The sequence below is a fragment of the Epinephelus lanceolatus genome, chromosome 2, assembly GCF_041903045.1.
Source record: "Epinephelus lanceolatus isolate andai-2023 chromosome 2, ASM4190304v1, whole genome shotgun sequence".
Lineage (NCBI taxonomy): Eukaryota > Metazoa > Chordata > Actinopteri > Perciformes > Serranidae > Epinephelus > Epinephelus lanceolatus.
Genome location: NC_135735.1, coordinates 3,914,675 through 3,935,746, shown reverse-complemented (window position 1 = coordinate 3,935,746; position 21,072 = coordinate 3,914,675). Strand labels below are relative to the sequence as shown.

The 21,072-nt window shown below is 41.5% G+C and overlaps 2 protein-coding genes across 5 annotated transcripts in view; both read left to right on the top strand.

The window, feature by feature from the left end:
* LOC117260681 (uncharacterized) overlaps nt 1-21,072 on the top strand; it is a 60,544-nt gene that overhangs the window by 9,957 nt on the left and 29,515 nt on the right. For 2 of the 4 annotated variants that reach the window (XM_078173480.1, XM_078173474.1), the window contains exon 15: nt 1,639-2,370. The exons of the other annotated variants lie outside the window; for them this stretch is intronic. In XM_078173480.1, coding sequence (XP_078029606.1) covers nt 1,639-1,860 — 222 coding nt within the window. In that variant the 3' untranslated portion in view covers nt 1,861-2,370. Of the gene's footprint in view, nt 1-1,638; nt 2,371-21,072 lie in introns of those variants that run through there. 4 annotated transcript variants of the gene reach the window in all.
* LOC144458962 (uncharacterized) lies at nt 14,984-16,007 on the top strand. Its single transcript, XM_078162961.1, has 4 exons — nt 14,984-15,089; nt 15,138-15,360; nt 15,507-15,674; nt 15,884-16,007. The coding sequence occupies exons 1-4, from the start codon at nt 14,984-14,986 to the stop codon at nt 16,005-16,007; spliced, it is 621 nt and encodes a 206-aa protein (XP_078019087.1).

Sequence of the window (21,072 nt, the reverse complement as noted above, 5' to 3'; positions counted from 1 at the left end):
CCTGTTCTGCTCTGCTCTGCATTGCATTATGGGACTTGTAGTTAGTTGTAGTTGTGGAGGGTCTGAAGTGAAGTGAAGTGAAGTGAAGTGAAGTGAAGTGAAGTGGTTTGATTTGAATCTTTTGCATCTCAGATTTATCTCAACATTATCCCCCTTATTTGCCCCCCAGATCACGGTTACCCTCCACCTTTCTAGAGGAAACTGTCTAAATAATAACATGTATGTGTGTGAATCAGAAATCTCAGTGCTCAGTGCTCCTGCCATTGGGAGCAAAAGTTCTTTCAGAGCTTAATAATTAATACACCGGAGCTGGAGGACCCACCTGCCGGTTCCCAGTGTGCCGGTCAGCTACAGCAACACCAGAGAGAGAGAATGAGAATGAGACTGTGTGCCGGTGTTGCTCTGCAGCTGTGGGGGATGTGAATGGAAACATATCCAACATAAACTAACATCACCCAGATGTGCTGATCACCGGGATGAGGAAAAACCAAACTGGAGGCCAGCTCCTGATCCCCACTGCTTTCAGGCAGCCTTAGCACTTAAAAGCAGAACGACACATGTTGTAGACATTGCAGATATATTAATGATAACACACTGAATGCACAATACGGCATGACCCAGATGTACCGATCACCGGCAACCTTCTAGTAGTCTATGATGACAAGACACAACACACTGTGGGAGACAGGTCTATTTTTTCTGGTGGCACACTGGTGGAAGTGGAGCGGTGTGGATGAATGAAAAATGCAAACAATAAACAGTTGATTTCGTGTGGTAACCTGTTGCGCATTCCCAGGAAGCACCACTGTGTTTGCCCAATACGCAAAACGTGAATGAGTCTGGACACAGAGTGTACATTTCCTCTATTCCCGAGGGGCGGTATCAACAGCTGTCACTCAAAGTGCCCCTACACGCAATTGGAAAGACGGAAAACCAATCAGAGTAAACGAAACGTGTGACGAAGGCTTGCACAACGCCACTGTAAACAGACCAGCAAGCAAGTGCAGCATGCAGCGGAGATGAGCTGTGATGATGTCTGGGAAAGACTGCTGCCATCTTTGCGGATTTCCTCCTCACTGTGGACTCCGAGTTGCATGGTTGTGATTCCCAGCTTGGTTGCTTTCCTGACCTGCTCCTCCATGAGAGCAACTAGCAGAGAAACAACAATAGCCACTGGGTTTTCACTGAGTCCCATCTTTTTATCGATCAGCGGAGCCAGTTGGTAAATTAAACTTTTACCAAACCCCGTAGGAAGGACGGCAAACACATCCTTTTTTTCAATAAAAGCTTTCAGTGTAGCCGTTTTTTCTGCTTTTAAAGAAAATGTACATTCCAGTTTGTTCAACACATTTACCATCGCAGTTTCAAAATCAGTAGCCATGTTGGTTGTTTACGAAATACATTCACTCCGCTCCTTGTCCCTCCTATTCTGATGACGGGATTTCAAATAACCCGCCCCAAAGTAATAAACAGTTGTGATTGGCCCGGTAAGCTTTAACTGATGCCAGAATGCGCCTTAATGATTGCATGGCCAGACTGATCTGTGGAGCGAAATAGAATATGAGCTCCACAGATTAGGATGGTTTCACCAGGCTACCACTGTGGTCCTTTGACTTGTTGACTTGTGTTGTCCTGCAGGTGAGCAGCCTGATGGAGAACGGTCAGGCTCATCTCTCTGAGTCTCTGCCTGCTGCTCTGCAGGATGGAGGGCAGCTCCACTGGCTCGCCGTGTTCCTCTGCTCCTCCGATGAGTCCCTGAGAGAGCCGTCTGAGCAGACGATAGTGGCAGGAGATGAACCGGGAGTGCTGCTGTTGGCCCTGTGTGTTGCTGTACGGGGACTCAGCATGTTGCGGCAGTAGAATTACGCTGACCTGTTGCTTAGTCTTATAGCTGCAGTTATTATGATGGGAGACAAAAGGATTCTGGGTACATTTATGTGTCCTGCATTTAGGACCACTGGGAGTCAAAGTAATGGTCAGACTAAATTGTCTTTGTGTTCATCACCTGTTCTGTATTTTGATCCTGGGTATTTCTGTCTTTTGTATTTTTCATATAGTTAACTGTTTTTTCTCCTGCTGTTGGACAGAACATTTCCAATCCTGTATTCTATCATTGATTTAAGACGTAGTTCTAATGGTCTGCTTTTAAATTTGATCAGGTGTTGTACTAATTTTCTGTCATGTCACATTGGTTTTACTGGTCCAGTTACCTGTCTGTAGAAGGAGGAGCTAACCTTTAGTCTTGAGGACAGGAGGAAGATCCTGGTTGGCTAGAAACCTTGTCTTGGTAGTAAATCATGAAAGGACCATTGCTCATTGCTCATCTTAATTTTGGCTTTGTGCAAAGACTAAATAAAGTTCTTCAGTGACTGTGGTGTTGGTTTCCTTGGGACACTGGGACAGGACATTTAATCTCTCCTGGTTTTCACTTCAGGGTCGTTACTGTGTAACAGCAGTGTCAGTAAACCTGTACCACCTCAGGCTTTTGTAGGTACCTACCTTACAACATAAAGACCTACAGCATGTCCTGACTCTTTTCCCTGGACGTGTTTGTTCCAAAGTAAAAACACAGTTGTACCCTGCAGTACTTAAGTTAAGTACACAAGAACTTTGTAGTCTGACTTATTTCCTCTCTTTGTTGTCATCTGTCCCCCCAGTGTTGTTACATCATATATGGTCACTTTCAAATATCAGATTTCATGATAGCACAGTCTCACTCAGAGGGCTTCAAAATATGCCACTTGGGCAGAGTCCCCATGCCAGGGCCACCTGGCTCAGAGGCAGAGCGGGTTGTCCACTAATCAGAAGGTTAGTGGTTCGATGTCTGTCCCCCGACCACCTAAATTATTTAAATCTAAAATTAAACAAAGAGGAGTTGTGCATAACAACCTCATAAAAATTAAAACCTCTTCTGTGACAGAAAGACAAAACAGGAGAATTAAATGCGGACTGTTAAATATCAGGTCTCTATCGTCTAAAGCAGTGTTAGTAAACGAATTAATATCAGATAATCATATTGATTTACTCAGTCTCACAGAAACCTGGCTGTGTCAAGATGAATATGTCAGTCTCAATGAATCCACTCCTCCCAGTCATAATAATACCCACATTCCTCGAGGCAGCAGCCGAGGAGGGGGAGTTGCAGCCATTTTTAACTCTAGTCTGTTAATCAGCCCTAAACCTAAACTAGATTATAATTCATTTGAAAGCCTCGTTCTTAGTCTTTTACATCCGACCTGGAAAACCTCGCAGCCACTTTTATTTGTTATAGTGTACCGTGCTCCTGGCCCGTATTCTGAATTTGTATCTGAATTCTCAGAGTTTTTATCCAGTTTAGTTCTTAAATCAGATAAAGTTATTATTGTAGGTGATTTTAACATTCATGTCGACGTTGATAATGACTCCCTGGCTACCGCGTTTATCTCATTATTAGACTCCATTGGCTTCAATCAGGGTGTACATGAACCCACTCATTGTTTTAACCATACCCTCGATCTAGTTCTGACGTATGGAATTGAAATTGATAACCTAAAAGTCTTTCCACAGAATCCCTCGCTATCGGATCATTATCTGATTACTTTTGATTTCTTTCTACTCGATTACACGCCACTCAGCAACAGTTACTATACTAGATGTTTATCAGATAGTGCTGTCGCAAAATTTAAGGAAAAGATTACTCCGTCGTTAAATTCAATACCAAGTCCCTCAGTAACAGAGGTTTCCTGTACCGACTTTGATCATTTTGTTGATAGTGCCGTAGGCTCGCTGCGAACAACACTTGACTCTGTAGCTCCTCTTAAAAAGAAGTTAAAAAAGCAAAGAAAGTTCGCTCCTTGGTATAACTCTCAAACCCGTAAGTTAAAACAAATATCGCGAAAATTTGAAAGGAATTGGCAATTGACCAAACTGGAAGAATCTCGTTTAATCTGGACAGACAGTCTCAAAACTTATAAGAGGGGCCTCCGCAATGCCAGAGCAAACTATTACTCAGCATTAATAGAAGAAAACAAGAACAACCCCAGGTTTCTTTTCAGCACTGTAGCCAGGCTGACTGAGAGTCAAAGCTCTATTGAGCCTTGTATTCCTTTAGCCCTTAGCAGTAATGATTTTATGAGCTTTTTTAATGACAAAATTCTAACTATTAGAGGCAAAATTCATGACCTCCTGTCCTCAGATAGTACCTATCTAACCTCAAACACAGCTGTAAGACCTAATATATATTTAGATTGCTTCTCCCCAATTTCTCTTCAAGAATTGACAGCAGTGATTTCTTCATCTAAATCATCAACGTGTCTCTTAGACCCCATCCCAACTAGGCTACTTAAGGAGGTCTTTCCTTTAGTTAACACTCATATATTAGATATGATCAATATATCCTTATTAACAGGCTATGTACCACAGTCTTTTAAGGTAGCTGTAATTAAACCTCGACTAAAAAAGCCCACCCTGGATCCAGAGGTGTTAGCCAACTATAGACCAATATCTAATCTTCCCTTTATGTCAAAGATCTTTGAGAAAGTAGTCGCAGACCAGCTGTGTGATTTTCTCCATGATAATAATTTATTTGAGGAATTTCAGTCAGGATTTAGAGTGCATCATAGCACTGAGACAGCACTAGTTAAAATTACAAATGACCTTCTGATTGCTTCAGACAAAGGACTTGTCTCTGTACTTGTTTTATTAGATCTTAGTGCGGCGTTTGACACAATTGACCATCAAATTCTACTGCAGAGACTGGATCACTTAATTGGCCTAAAAGGTTCAGCACTAAGCTGGTTTAAATCTTATTTATCTGATCGTTTTCAGTTTGTTGATGTTCATAATGAATCATCCTTACGTACCAAAGTTTGTTTTGGAGTTCCGCAAGGTTCTGTGCTCGGACCAATCCTATTTACTCTATATATGCTTCCTTTAGGTAACATCATTAGAAATCACTCTATAAATTTTCATTGTTATGCGGATGATACTCAGTTGTATTTATCGATGAAGCCAGAAGAAAGTAATCAATTAACTAAACTCCATAACTGCCTTAAAGACATAAAAACTTGGATGAGCACCAATTTCCTGATGTTAAATTCAGACAAAACTGAAGTTATTGTTCTTGGCCCCAAACAACTCAGAGACTCTTTATCTGATGACATAGTTTCTCTAGATGGCATTGCTCTGGCCTCTAGCACTACCGTAAGAAACCTCGGAGTAATATTTGATCAAGATTTGTCTTTTAATTCTCATTTAAAACAAACCTCACGGACTGCATTTTTTCATCTGCGTAATATTGCGAAAATTAGGCCTATCCTGACCTGAAAAGATGCAGAAAAATTGGTCCACGCTTTTGTTACCTCAAGGCTGGATTACTGTAACTCTCTATTATCAGGTAGCTCTAGTAAGTCCTTAAAAACTCTCCAGCTAATTCAGAATGCAGCAGCACGTGTACTAACAGGAACTAAGAAACGTGATCATATTTCTCCTGTTTTAGCTTCTCTGCACTGGCTCCCTGTAAAATCCAGAATTGAATTTAAAATCCTACTGTTAACTTATAAAGCTCTAAATGGTCAAGCTCCATCATATCTTAGAGAGCTCATAGTGCCATATTATCCCACCAGAACACTGCGCTCTGAGAACGCAGGGTTACTCGTGGTCCCTAAAGTCTCCAAAAGTAGATCAGGAGCTAGAGCCTTCAGCTATCAGGCTCCTCTCCTGTGGAATCATCTTCCTGTTACGGTCCGGGAGGCAGACACCGTCTCCACATTTAAGACTAGACTTAAGACTTTCCTCTTTGATAAAGCTTATAGTTAGGGCTGGCTCAGGCTTGCCCTGTACCAGCGCCTAGTTAGGCTGACTTAGGCCTAGTCTGCTGGAGGACCCCCCCATAATACACCGGGCACCTTCTCTCCTTCTCTCTCTCTCTCTCTCTCTCATCCTATTACTGCATCTTGCTAACTCGGCCATTCTGGATGTCACTAACTCGGCTTCTTCTCCGGAGCCTTTGTGCTCCACTGTCTCTCAGATTAACTCATATCACAGCGGTGCCTGGATAGCGTGACGTGTGTGGTTGTGCTGCTGCCGTGGTCCTGCCAGATGCCTCCTGCTGCTGCTGCCATCATTAGTCATTAGTCATACTTCTACTGTTATTATACACATATGACTATTGTCACACATGTATACTGCCAGATATTAATACATACTTTCAACATATTGTACCACAGTAGCCAGAACTATAACTATAATATTATTACTTTCAATAATGTTGTTGTAAGCTACTGTTATTACCTGCATCTCTCTCTCTGTCTCTCTCTCTGTCTCTCTCTCTCTGTCTCATTGTGTCATGCGGATTACTGTTAATTTATTATGCTGATCTGTTCTGTACGACATCTATTGCATGTCTGTCCGTCCTGGAAGAGGGATCCCTCCTCAGTTGCTCTTCCTGAGGTTTCTACCGTTTTTTTTCCCCGTTAAAGGGGTTTTTTTGGGGAGTTTTTCCTGATCAGCTGTGAGGGTCATAAGGACAGAGGGATGTCGTATGCTGTAAAGCCCTGTGAGGCAAATTGTGATTTGTGATATTGGGCTTTATAAATAAAATTGATTGATTGATTGAATTGATTGATTGATCCATGGCTCCTCCAGTCTGTATGTCAAAGTGTCCTTGGACAAGATACTGAACCCCAGAGTGTGTGAATAGTTACTGAGCAGCAGATGGCACTGTGTATGGTATCCTGTGTGTTAAGAGGTTAACAGAATACCATGCACAGATCAACCAAGTAGTGACCTGGTGCACAGACAATCATCTCCTACTCAACCCATGAAAAACAAAAGAACTTCATCACCAACCTAAGACGCCAGCCATCCCCCAAAACTCCTGTCTTCATTAAAGATTAATCCATCTCCATCACTGACACATTCAAACTCCTCGGAACCCACATCAGCAACAACCTCAAATGGAAGATAAACACAGATCTGTTACAACCCAGTATGTGTCTAGGGGTAAGGGAAGCAACATAAAACCAAACAATGAAGTGAATAAGGCAAGCTGCCGTTTATTCATTCACAAAATAAAAAATACAAGCTACGCTTTATAAAGAAAAAGCGGTACAGAAAAGAAAAACACGCTCGCAGGCTCTGTAACACAACCCGGAAATCGGGCTTCACGAAAGGAGCCTCGGCGGTAAATTATATTTAAACAAATTCAGGGAAGGGCGGCAGGTGACAGCAAACCATAAAACAATTAAAACAAAACTCTGACCTGTCACCAACAAAATAAACACCCCAACTAACTTAACTAACAGTGGTGGAAGGCCACCCAGAATAACAAAACTTAAACAAATCTGTCTGTCTGCTCTATGACTTACCTCACAAACAAAACAACACTCAAACCGACACCCATAAAGCTAGTGTACCATACATCAAACAATCTAATTGTGTGTGCAAAGGAGATGTCGCTAGGCTACAAAGCTAAATCCTAAAGCCCATATATTCCCAAATACAACAACAACAACGAACAGATTACGGCAGCTCAGGTTAAATCACAGCTGCGCTTGCTCTTGACTTCGTGCAGCCTTTAAAGGTTCAGACGAGGGGCCGGTGAAGCGGTGATTGGCCGGAACCGATGACAACAGCGAGGGGGCCGGCTGACCAGCAAGCGAGGGAACACTGAACAGCAGCTGTTCAGTGTTCCCTCGTTGGAACCTGTACCAATGAGCTGTACTGGAAACAAATTCCACCAGCCTGGCTGTGTGATCATTAAAAGAATCAGTCAAATCAAATCAATCAAGAGACTTGTTTGAGATGAACTGCACCTCGCATGGAAAGCAGAGGAGAGCAGAGGGCTGCAGCAGGGGGCGGTGACAAAAAGCTTCGGTGAAGCTAGGAGAGCCAGATCCTCTGCAAAAAGCAAAGATGAAATCGTGTGGCAGCCATACCTGACAGTCTCTGCACCTTGACGGCATCCAGGCCTCTGTCCACCACAATCACAATGTAAAGTGGTGATAAGGCACAATACCTGGCATGACTTCATGCCGAGAACACAGAGGAAGTTCTGACTCTGGTTATATATTAATTACTGCCTGGAAATTCACACTGTGCAGCTACAAGTTAGGTGTGGAGGTACAGGTAAACACTGTGGCTGATATCAAATTACAAACATTAACACTGGCTCACATGTTGCATTATTTCCTTGGAATCCTTCTCATTGTGGTCTGCAAACTGGATCTGGTGCAGGATTGGTGGACTCTGCCACCACCAATACTAACCATGACTATACTGAGAATTAATTACTGAGTTTAATTACAAATTCAGTGCTCATTGCTGAAAATACAGACCATAAATAGATTCAAAAAATAATTTAGATTTTGTTAAAATCTAAAGGAGTATGACTTTAAAGATGGGGTTTGCAGAAATCTGGAAATCTATGCACACACTTTATACGGTGACCCAGTGTTTTCCAGACTCTTTTCCATGAGTCTGTCTTTCTTCTTTGGGTTGCTTTGCAGTGTAGGCAGTTGTCACCGTTGCTGGAATAGCAACTTTCTCTGCAATATTCTCTGCCATTGAATCAGGCTTTCACCAAAGGGACGTGCACGCACACCTGCATCTGTAGAATAGCCAATAGGAACGCCCACCCTCTGAAATGACCTAAACTGAGATTTATTAAAGCCTGAAATCGAAGCCAAGAGGAGGTGCAGAGGTCGTTTTCTCTCAGTCCACTTGAATTAGAATATGTTTAAAGTTTCTGATACAATTTTTGCCCAGTGACGCTAAAATCAATCTGCCCTCCCCCAGCTTTAATTAATTAAACATGTTTGCAGCCAAATGTAGATTTTTAAAAAACATTTATTTGATTAAAAAAAACACCAACAGTTTATATTTGATCATGTTATCAGTGATTGTCATCTGTTGTTTTGTGTAGTTTTCTCTCTGTTTGGAAATGAGTTTGTATAATTATAATAGCAGCCACAGAGAGGAAATGGTTAACACAAAGGAAACTACAGAGAGCAGACTGTGGCATCATAAAAAATCTTATCTTATGTTAACAACCAGAGTTGGACCGGGATGAAACATAATCTAATGTCAGCTCGGGACAAATTCCACCCATTCACATCATGTTTTCCCTGTTTACTGTTTAGTTTACTGTTTAGTTTTGTTTTTAGTTTTATTACTACACACAAAGAGTGCTGTTAAAAACATCCAGTTCCAGGTGTTAGTCAGTGTCACTTTCAGATTTAAAAGTGCAGGAATGAATCTAAAATGTTTGTTTAGCAGCTCTGACTGGAGTTGGATTTGGAGCTACTTCCATTAACAGAAACCAGCACAGCTCTTTGTTTTCTACAGTTTGTCATGCAGATGCATCTCCTGATTTTAAACAGATCATCGATCTGATAAAGCTTATAGTTAGGGCTGGCTCAGGCTTGCCCTGTACCAGCCCCTAGTTAGGCTGACTTAGGCCTAGTCTGCTGGAGGACCCCCTATAATACACTGGGCACCTTCTCTCTCTCTCTCTCTCTCTCTCTCTCTCTTTCTCTCTCTCCCCCGTGTCCTATTACTGCATCTTGCTAACTCGGCCATTCTGGATGTCACTAACTCGGTTTCTTCTCCTTCGCTGAGGATCAAGTCCTTCCTTCAGAGCATTTTCAGGGATGCATGTGTGTATCCTCTGCGGGCATCAAGTACCCGCAGTTCTTTCTTTTGCTTCAGTGATACACACCTGGGCGCTCGCTAGCCTGTTGCAATGAATGTTCACTGACTGCTAGGAAGGAGTCTTGCCTAGCCTCTGTAGGACCTGACTTGGAAGGACCCGTCCCACCAAGGAAGCATCCTTGACTTTGAGAAGCACCATGAGCGTTTCTCAATACTCAAGTTCAGCAGTTCGGACTTGTGGACTTGAAGTTGGTGCAGTTATTGCAGCAGGATTGCTTTACCTGCAGGCTGAGGAGGAGGCTGCCCAGCTGAGGAGGCAGATACGAGAAAGACAGCAGAGAATGAGGCGGAGGATGAGGATGAGACGTGCTATGCTTGCATGTCTCTTTTGTTTGATATGTTTGTCCAGTTGTGGACAAAGTACCCAGGAAGAGTAGTAATATCACAACAAAGAACAAAAACTCAGTAACAAGTAAAAGTGCTGCAAATCTGACTTGAGTAAAAGTATCTGGGTATTGTCAGCAAAATGTAGGCCTACTTAAAATGAAATGTTCAAAGTACTCATTGTGCAGAGTGACTCAATTTCAAGTGCTGTAATCATCATATACAGTACAGGCCAAAAGTTTGGACACACCTTCTCATTCAATGCGTTTTCTTTATTTTCATGACTATTTACATTGTAGATTCTCACTGAAGGCATCAAAACTATGAATAAACACGTGGAGTTATGTACTTAACAAAAAAAGGTGAAATAACTGAAAACATGTTTTATATTCTAGTTTCTTCAAAATAGCCACCCTTTGCTCTGATTACTGCTTTGCACACTCTTGGCATTCTCTCCATGAGCTTCAAGAGGTAGTCACCTGAAATGGTTTTCCAACAGTCTTGAAGGAGTTCCCAGAGGTGTTTAGCACTTGTTGGCCCCTTTGCCTTCACTCTGCGGTCCAGCTCACCCCAAACCATCTCGATTGGGTTCAGGTCCGGTGACTGTGGAGGCCAGGTCATCTGCCGCAGCACTCCATCACTCTCCTTCTTGGTCAAATAGCCCTTACACAGCCTGGAGGTGTGTTTGGGGTCATTGTCCTGTTGAAAAATAAATGATCGTCCAACTAAACGCAAACCGGATGGGATGGCATGTCGCTGCAGGATGCTGTGGTAGCCATGCTGGTTCAGTGTGCCTTCAATTTTGAATAAATCCCCAACAGTGTCACCAGCAAAACACCCCCACACCATCACACCTCCTCCTCCATGCTTCACAGTGGGAACCAGGCATGTGGAATCCATCCGTTCACCTTTTCTGCGTCTCACAAAGACACGGCCGTTGGAACCAAAGATCTCAAATTTGGACTCATCAGACCAAAGCACAGATTTCCACTGGTCTAATGTCCATTCCTTGTGTTTCTTGGCCCAAACAAATCTCTTCTGCTTGTTGCCTCTCCTTAGCAGTGGTTTCCTAGCAGCTATTTGACCATGAAGGCCTGATTGGCGCAGTCTCCTCTTAACAGTTGTTCTAGAGATGGGTCTGCTGCTAGAACTCTGTGTGGCATTCATCTGGTCTCTGATCTGAGCTGCTGTTAACTTGCCATTTCTGAGGCTGGTGACTCGGATGAACTTATCCTCAGAAGCAGAGGTGACTCTTGGTCTTCCTTTCCTGGGTCGGTCCTCATGTGTGCCAGTTTCGTTGTAGCGCTTGATGGTTTTTGCGACTCCACTTGGGGACACATTTAAAGTTTTTGCAATTTTCCGGACTGACTGACCTTCATTTCTTAAAGTAATGATGGCCACTCGTTTTTCTTTAGTTAGCTGATTGGTTCTTGCCATAATATGAAATTTAACAGTTGTCCAATAGGGCTGTCGGCTGTGTATTAACCTGACTTCTGCACAACACAACTGATGGTCCCAACCCCATTGATAAAGCAAGAAATTCCACTAATTAACCCTGATAAGGCACACCTGTGAAGTGGAAACCATTTCAGGTGACTACCTCTTGAAGCTCATGGAGAGAATGCCAAGAGTGTGCAAAGCAGTAATCAGAGCAAAGGGTGGCTATTTTGAAGAAACTAGAATATAAAACATGTTTTCAGTTATTTCACCTTTTGTTGTTAAGTACATAACTCCACATGTGTTCATTCATAGTTTTGATGCCTTCAGTGAGAATCTACAATGTAAATAGTCATGAAAATAAAGAAAACGCATTGAATGAGAAGGTGTGTCCAAACTTTTGGCCTGTACTGTAGGTGCGTGGGAACAACATAGTTTAATGACAGGCAGGTTTAAGTTGCTGTCCCTTGTTGTGTTCATTTGAATTTTTCTGAAGGCCAGTCCATGCCTGCTAACAAATATCAGTGTTGTGTGTGTGTGTGTGTGTGTTTGTGTGTTTTATACCAAGTTCTCAGTAACTCAGGAACTCCTTTCTTCTTGCAAAATAGCCAGGAGCCTAAAGTGTGGGAACGTGGGACCCACAGCAACACAAAGACAGTGAGCAAAAAGCTTCATTCCCATTAAAAACAAACACAAAAAGCAATCTTCAGCTGCTAAAACGCTTTCTGAGTGATCGAGGCCTTAGACCGTAGATTGAGAACTCTCACATCTAATTTCCACAATCTGGCTTCAGTTCACCACCTCACCATCTGTGTGGCCAAGTCACCAAAATGTGCGTACGCATGGGTCAGAGTTTCCCTAAATTTACGTACATTTCCACGTCAAGTTTTTATTTATAAATCCCACTTTATGCTTAGAGAGTGGTGTACGCACATTTCAAGCCCTTTTTGTGCGTGTGCAGTGGTTATAAATGAGGCGGCTGGTGAACATATCATTTAGTGACACTTTCCTACAGGACTTTTCTCTGTTAATACACTGCTTCTCAGCACCTTTTCTCTTTTACTCCTCTCTGTCTCCTGCGCTGTCTCTTTCTACCCTGCCCAGCCATGTGCACTCCACTTACTGCCTGAACGTCTTGTTGATGTGTACGTGTGTGGGGAACAACATAGTTTAATGACAGGCAGGTTTAAGTGCCAGTAACTGTCACTTCTCAGTAACTCAGGAACTTGTTTCTTCTTGCACTTTGAAAAATAGCCTGGAGCCTAAAGTGTGGGAACGTGGGACCCACAGCAACACAAAGACAGTGAGCAAAAAGCTTCATCCCATTAAAAACAAACACAAAAAGCCATCTTCAGCTGCTAAAACGCTTTCTGAGTGATCGAGGCCTTAGACCGTAGATTGAGAACTCTCACATCTAATTTCCACAATCTGGCTTCAGTTCACCACCTCACCATCTGTGTGGCCAAGTCACCAAAATGTGCGTACGCATGGGTCAGAGTTTCCCTAAATTTACGTACATTTCCACGTCAAGTTTTTATTTATAAATCCCAGTTTATGCTTAGAGAGTGGTGTACGCACATTTCAAGCCCTTTTTGTGCGTGTGCAGTGGTTATAAATGAGGCGGCTGGTGAACATATCATTTAGTGACACTTTCCTACAGGACTTTTCTCTGTTAATACACTGCTTCTCAGCACCTTTTCTCTTTTACTCCTCTCTGTCTCCTGCGCTGTCTCTTTCTACCCTGCCCAGCCATGTGCACTCCACTTACTGCCTGAACGTCTTGTTGATGTGTACGTGTGTGGGGAACAACATAGTTTAATGACAGGCAGGTTTAAGTGCCAGTAACTGTCACTTCTCAGTAACTCAGGAACTTGTTTCTTCTTGCACTTTGAAAAATAGCCTGGAGCCTAAAGTGTGGGAATGTGGGACCCATAGCAACACAAAGACAGTGAGCAAAAAGCTTCATTCCCATTAAAAACAAACACAAAAAGCCATCTTCAGCTGCTAAAACGCTTTCTGAGTGATCGAGGCCTTAGACCGTAGATTGAGAACTCTCACATCTAATTTCCACAATCTGGCTTCAGTTCACCACCTCACCATCTGTGTGGCCAAGTCACCAAAATAAATGAGGCGGCTGGTGAACATATCATTTAGTGACACTTTCCTACAGGACTTTTCTCTGTTAATGCACTGCTTCTCAGCTCCTCTTCTCTTTTACTCCTCTCTGTATCCTGTGCTGTCTCTCTCCACCCTGCCCAACCATGTGCACTCCATTTACTGCCTGAAGGTCTTGTTGATGTGTATGTGCGTGGGAACAACATAGTTTAATGACAGGCAGGTTTAAGTGACAGTTGCTGTCCCGTGTTGTTTTCATTTGAATTTTTCTGAAGGCCAGTCCATGCCTGTTAACAAATATCAGTGTTGTGTGTGTGTGTGTGTGTGTGTGTGTGTGTGTGTGTGTGTGTGTTTGTGTGTGTGTGTGTGTGTGTGTGTGTTTTATGCAAAATTCTCAGTAACTCAGGAACTTGTTTCTTCTTGCACTCCTCCCATGACCCTCTACTGTGCCAAATTTCACATGGATTGACCAAGTCAGTGAGGAGAAAAACATGGAACAGACACACAGACAGAGTTTTCGTTGTTATATAGTAAAATTAATACATATTTTGATATATCTTGAGGGCCCTCTAATAAATTACAAGACTCAATTACTGTCTAGAGTCTTTATGTAGATCCTTCCCTTCATATACTGTATTTCAGTGACATAATTTAGTCTAGTCTAGGATTTGTGTGTGTGTCCATCTTATTTTTACCTATTGAAATTGACTGCAGAAGTGATTGCAGTGCCCTGGATGTAGGGCCTCAGAATAAATACCTTTAAGAACCCCGCTATTCCCTGTCCCAACATATCCTGTGAAACAGAGATTGAAAAAAATAGACTTTATAAAACAAACTTATGAAAAAATAAAAACTAGGTGTGAAAGAATATTTTCAATAACTGAATTAAAATTACAGTGGGGTTTAACAAAAGATTATTCACTGAACCTGTATTGTGCATTCATAGAACTGACTAAATTAAAATTTAAATGTCTTGTTTACATCTGACAATTTTCCCCATACAACTTACAGTAGTATTTAGGTGGATAGGTATAGTTTTTATGGATGGTTGTTCATCTGTCCTAAGATCATTTGTTCATTTAACTAAAATCACCTGTTCAAAATGACACAGCTTAACATCAAAGTATTACCATTTCAAAATGCAATTCACACATTACATCTGAGATGACTGTCTATTAATTTCATTACAATGATCTAACTATCAACGTATACAACTGCTCAAAATAATAAGTTAAACTTGCATTTCTCTTAACACACAGTTTTATGGAAACTGCTGAACAATATTTAATGTTTAGATCATGAAAGGCCCTTGTAATTGCTTTTCCAACACTCTCAACTCCTTACTGATGATTGATTTCACCTTGTGGTATGAGTATAAATGAGTGGGTTCCATAACAGCACAAGCGATTTCAGTAACATGGAGCCGGCAGGTGATCACAACAGAGGTCAAGCAATGGGAAGAGGAAGACAAGGAAGACATGGTGGTCAAAGAATTGGCAGGCGTCACGCACCCCTTCTGAGAGGTGGTCGTGGGCCTCGTATGAGAGGAGGGCTTAGGCCTCAACAGAGAGGTGGCCATGGGCCTCATTTTAGAGGTGTGGGGGAATGTGGTAGAGGACAAGGCCACAGACCAAGACAGCAACAGCAAAGAGTGTCCAATGAAATCCGGCCAATAGTTGTAGACCATGTTGTAAATCATGGCATGACAGTGACTGAGGCAGCTAGAATGATTCAACTAAACCTCAGAAGATCAACTGTGGCGTCAATCATCAGAACTTTCCGCAATGAAAACCGGTAAGTTTAAAGCATGCACTAAACATTAGGCTACTCTCAATTGTCAAATGACTGTATACTGCATGTCAATGTCTACCACATGATGTGATTAAATGTGCTCTATGGTGACATGTTCTTACAGTACTGTACTGTAATTTCCCCTGCAGAATTGAGACTAGGCCAAATAGTGGAGGCAGAGGCAAAATTCTGGCTGATGAACAAGAGGGTGCTGTGGTCAATTTGGTCCAGGCCAGAAATGATATTCACCTTTCAGACATTCGGCAGCACATCTTGGACAATGATGACATTTTCAACAATGTGGAAGCCATAAGTTTGCCTACTATTGCACGCGTGCTGAAAAGGCACCAGGTGTCTGTAAAACAGCTATACCGTGTGCCTTTTGAAAGAAATGCAGAGAGAGTGAAGCAGCTGAGGACTGAGTATGTTCAGGTATGTTCAGTTTCAAGATGCCTGTTGTGAAAATTTCCCCCAAAATTCTACATCATTGTAATCAGTAATTCTCTTTCCAAATATCTTTTTAGAGGGTGATGGAGCTGAATGCTGATGAAAACCATAACAAATGCATCTTTGTGGATGAGGCAGGCTTCAACCTGGCCAAGACAAGGAGGAGAGGTTGGAATTTCATTGGCCAGCGGGCAACCATCTAACTGCCTGGACAGCGTGGGGCCAACATCACCATGTGTGCAGCCATGTTAGGTGGGATAATGTTAGGTTCCACCATGCTCAAGAGATGCAAGCATGGTTTCAGGCCCATCCACAATTCACCACCCTGTACCTACCCCCATACTCTCCTTTCCTTGATCCGATTGAGGAATTTTTCTCCACATGGAGGTGGAAGGTGTATGACAGGCGCCCACACGAACAAGTCACCCTTCTCCAGGCCATGGATGACACATGCAATGACATCACAGCAGACCAGTGTCAGGCCTGGATTCGCCATGCCAGAAGATTTTTCCCAAGGTGTTTGGCAAATGAAAACATGTGTGGATGTGTGGATGAGAACCTGTGGCCAAATCCACAAGACAAGGGTTGATGGATAGAAACACAGTACAGTAATCAATCCTTTTTTGGATTGAGTGATTTTTTTTTTTTTTTTTTACATGCGTTTTATAGTACTGTAGTTTTTTTCTCTTTTGTAGCCAATTGTTTTTGCTTTGATTCAAAGAAATCTATGTTGTATTTCTTCAGTAAATTTCAGTTAACCGTTTGGAGTGATGTAGTACCATAATGAAACGCTGTTCACATATTTTGTATTACAATATTTAATGATTTTTCAAAGTAATAAACAATGAAACTATCTCTATCTTGTGTGTGTGTGGGTGATCTAAATTAAGTTCATATGGTATTTCATGATACAATGTGTTATTTGAAACAGTGATTCTGCAGGTGTAAGGTTTCTTTAAATATATGGATGCACAATGCAATGTTTTGAGCACTGGATAGCCTGTGTTACAAGGGATGACCTTTTTGAGTTTTGTGTCTAGAGTTGTGAAAAATGACATCAAGGTTCTGACAGACAGTCATTCTACAGGTCTGAGTGACAGTAGCTGCCCCGTGTTGTTTTCACTTTAAATTCTCCCATGGACAGTCCATGCCTGTAAACAAATATCAGTGTTGTGGGTGTGTGTGTGTGGGTGTGTGTGTTTACAAGTTCTCAGGAACTCAGCAACTTGTTTCTTCTTGCATTTGCAGTCTGTTGTCACCTCTATTGTATACCCTGCCAATACCAGATTATCATTTTGAACTTTTCTGTGTATAAAAGTAAGCAGATGAAGCAATCAGCTCACAGCACTGCAGACGTGTCTGAGTGAGGCTGCTGTTACAACACTGAGGAGTGCGCTTTATTATAATCGCAGACTCCAACAGGGTAAGACATGAAAGCTACTTTAATTCCATGTTTATCATCACATGTCAGGAAGGGTATTGGTAACACTTTATGTTAAGGTACTATAATAATCGTTAATTAATGCTTAATAAGCACCAATTAACAGTTAATGAGCACTTATAAGACAGAATAAGATGTTTATTACCATAAATAAGACTATATAAGTGTTAATTATAGCATAATTAACACAGTTATTATTGCATATAGGAGCATTATAAGCACTTAATAGAAACTTGATAACAGTCTATAAAGCTATCCTAAATATTAATAAGATGTCTATTTACATTAATTATGATTTATAAGGGTTAATTATAGAATAATAACCACATTTATTACTGGTTTATAAGGCCCTATCAGATTAAATTAATAAGGTGTTATTAATATTTAATAATGATCCTTTGCAGCTACAGGATCTAAAGTGGGAACAGTGTTGTATAAAAGGTTAATAAATTATTAATATACTCTCAGGGCTCAAAACTAACGGTGTCCCGACGTCTATAAAAATTGCTACTGGGACACAAAGATGATGTGTCTTGGACAATTTCGGGACAGCAAAAAAAAAAAAGTCAAATATCAGGATGGGTGTTATTTACAATGTCATTACGTATGGGTATCTGAACGTTGCTTTTGTTGCTTGAATAATTTCATTAAAAACTAGCAATGCTGAGATGGTTGAAACAACTGATGCAAGCTCCTCCAGTGCCGCTCCAGTTGGAGTAGGGTGCGACACTTAGCTTCGGGACTCTGAAGACGATGTTTCATCTGTTTCTGCCCCTGTTGTAAGTTACTTTGTTAAAGTAACGTTAGGCTATAGGCTAACGTTAGCTTGTTGGTTTTTAGGGGTCCATGTCATTGGTATGACAGCCCATTGGTCTGACATCCCATTAGTCCGACGGTCCACGGTGCTGAACGGCTCCCGGCAGGCGTATTTCTGCCTTGATGGTGCACCGCGACCGGCTCTGGGTCAGCTGGGAAAGGCTTGAGGCGAAGCAGGCTCACAGCTTATGTGTTTGCCACTTTCTTTTTCATTTTAACCCACACCATGATCTTTTCCTGACCCCATCCAGTGGTTTTTGTGCCTAAACCTAACCAGACCTTAACCACAGGGCATCATGATGATTTCGGAACAACGGGACTTCGGAACAATGGGTTTAATATGGTCGGAACAATGGGATGTCGGACCAGTGGGCAGTTCCCGGTTTTTAGCTAGTTCTAGTTCTTTGCGATAGCTAACACTAGCAACTCAGCTAGCAGCCAGTCATGTTTCTAAATTTCCTACAGGTAAGCTGAGTATAATGAACACCCAGATAACAGTAGTATGTGTTAGCAGAACCTTAGTGTGTAACTGTGACACTCAGAGACATTGACTTTGACCTTGATTAAGAGAGTCTGTGTGTGTGTGTGTGTGTGTGTGTGTGTGTGTGTCGCAGCTCATGGAGGGTGCCGCTCGAAATATCTTCGGTAGCTAAGTGCGTCGCTAGTGACATTCTGTGTGAGTTAAAGTGAGTGAAATGTGTGTGAAGATGGTTGAGATACAAGAGTGACAGTAAATTGTGTGAAGCAGGATGAGCAGAGTGAATGTGTTAGGAGCATCGATGAGCTGTGTGTTATGCTGAGTAGGCTAATGGATATAGGCTGCGTCATGTTCATGCTAACTCCTGCTGATTTGCTTATGCCATAGCCTGACTTCATTCCTCTCTGTCAGTAAGGTTAAATGAGCATTTCATACATTTTGGCATTTGTATGACAAATGTATGTTTATATTATATATTGGGGTACACAGGTACTTATACATATTATTTAAATTTATTTTCATTATGAATATAGGCTATAGAGACAGAGCGCAACGCGTCATAATCTGAAAGCCATGCCCCCATAGGGGAAACGAGGCCCGCTTTCCCCTCCATCAGCCTGCTCCTACTACCGGCACACGTTGTTGTTTTGAGACATGCCTCTACATGCTGGTAGACTGATAGAAATGCTAGAGCGGACCGCTGGAATGGACTGCTTGAATCGTGGAGCGCTGGGCACAATTATAAAAGAAGTTGCATTCATACTGTCAATGCTTTAGCTTAACATAAATACAGTTAACTGTTACTCTGAAAAATACATTTGGAGGGTTTGACAAAATGTTTGCTGCCCACATAGGCATACCGAGTGTCAGGATCCCACAATTTCTTCCCTGTTGCCTGTATCCACTTTTGTCTTCTACAAGGTTCCGTTTTTCTGCTCGGCAGCTGATAAAAGGTAAGCTCTGGGATTTTAGTCTTATTGGCCGTGCAGCCCACCACACAGCAACTTTTCGGCATTTGTATTTGGAGATCCAGTAGCTGCAAAGATGCATTATGAGCTGTTAATAAGTGCATAATTAAGCATTTATTAACCATAATATGGCATTGATATTAACTTCTTATAGTCTCATTAATGTTAATAAACATCATGTTAATATTGATACATTGTCTACAAACTCTTAAGGATGTTCTAGTACCCAATAATATCTTATAAGCCAATAATAAATGTGTTGTATACTATTATTAACACTCATTAGGTCTTATTAATGTTAATAAACACCTTATTAATTTCATCTTATAGGATCTTAGAGTGTCTTATAAACCAGTAATAAATGTGGTTATTATTCTATAATTAACCCTTATAAATGATAATTAATGTAAATAGACATCTTATTAATATTTAGTATAGGTTTATAAACTGTTACCAAAGTTTCTATTAAGTGCTTATAATGCTCCTATAAGCAATGATAACTGTCAGTTATGCTGTAATAAACACTTAAATAGTCTTATTAATGTTAATAAGCATCTTATACCGTCTTATAAGTGCTCATTAACTGTTAATTTGTGCTTATTAAGCATTAATTAACGATTATCACAGTACCTTAATATAAAGTGTTACCAGGGTATTTTATCAGCCTGCATTTGGATCAAGATCAGTACAGTTTACACTGAAGGATGAGACCATAAATATTCTTTAAGGGAAGATTAAAGTCATTGAAAAAAAAAAAAATGTCTAATACGTTCTTTTTAGCCATGTGGCTGGTAGTTAAATCTTCATGTGAATTGTTTTTAAGTTTTGCTCTCATCATTACTTTAAATTCTGTCTTTTAGGATTTATAATTTCCCATTTGCTTGAGATACTTTCTTTGTCTGAGTGAGGTCCGAGGCTGCTACTTACTCACTGACCACTGTATCTGTACACAGAAGATGTTTCAGGAACATACTCAGGAGGTTCTCCATCAAGTAGATGCAAAAAAAAAACTGCACAAAGAACACAATCTGCACCTGTCAATACTGGGCTTAGAGTATCTACCATATTTTCCAGAAACAACCCTCATCAAGGATTACAAGCACACTGGCATGATCTCTGGGAAGGCCGGCGTAGAAACAGTTGTCAAGGGTGCAGGTGCCGATGCAGGAGCATGCGATGTCAAAAAGACTTCATCTGTCGACATTAATGCAAAGACAGCAAACCTTCGCAAGATGAAGGAGAAATGTCTTGGCCAGTATGTCTCTGTGAGCCTGTTTACACCTGCTATTAACATGCTTTTCTGTGAGCACAGCTGAGACACATTGTTGTTCACACCTGTGTCTATCATGTGTCTCCTGCTGACCACTTGTGTTCAGATTTCGTTACTGCCTACGTCACTTACCGTACAAGGTCAGAGGGCCCAGCACACTGTTATTATGTCCACACTCTTGCTAGCATGCTACCTAGTCACCAGAGGTGGGTAGAGTAGCCAAATATTGTACTCAAGTAAGAGTACTGTTGCTTTAAAACAATATAACTCAAGTAAAAGTAAAAAGTATTTTGCA

Coding starts and splice junctions, on each gene's coding strand:
- LOC144458962 (XM_078162961.1), top strand. CDS start 14,984: ATGGAGCCGGCAGGTGATCACAACAGAGGTCAAGCAATGGGAAGAGGA. Junction 15,090..15,137: donor TCACGCACCCCTTCTGAGAG/GTGGTCGTGGGC, acceptor CTCAACAGAGAG/GTGGCCATGGGCCTCATTTT. Junction 15,675..15,883: donor AATGTGGAAGCCATAAGTTT/GCCTACTATTGC, acceptor ATCTTTTTAGAG/GGTGATGGAGCTGAATGCTG.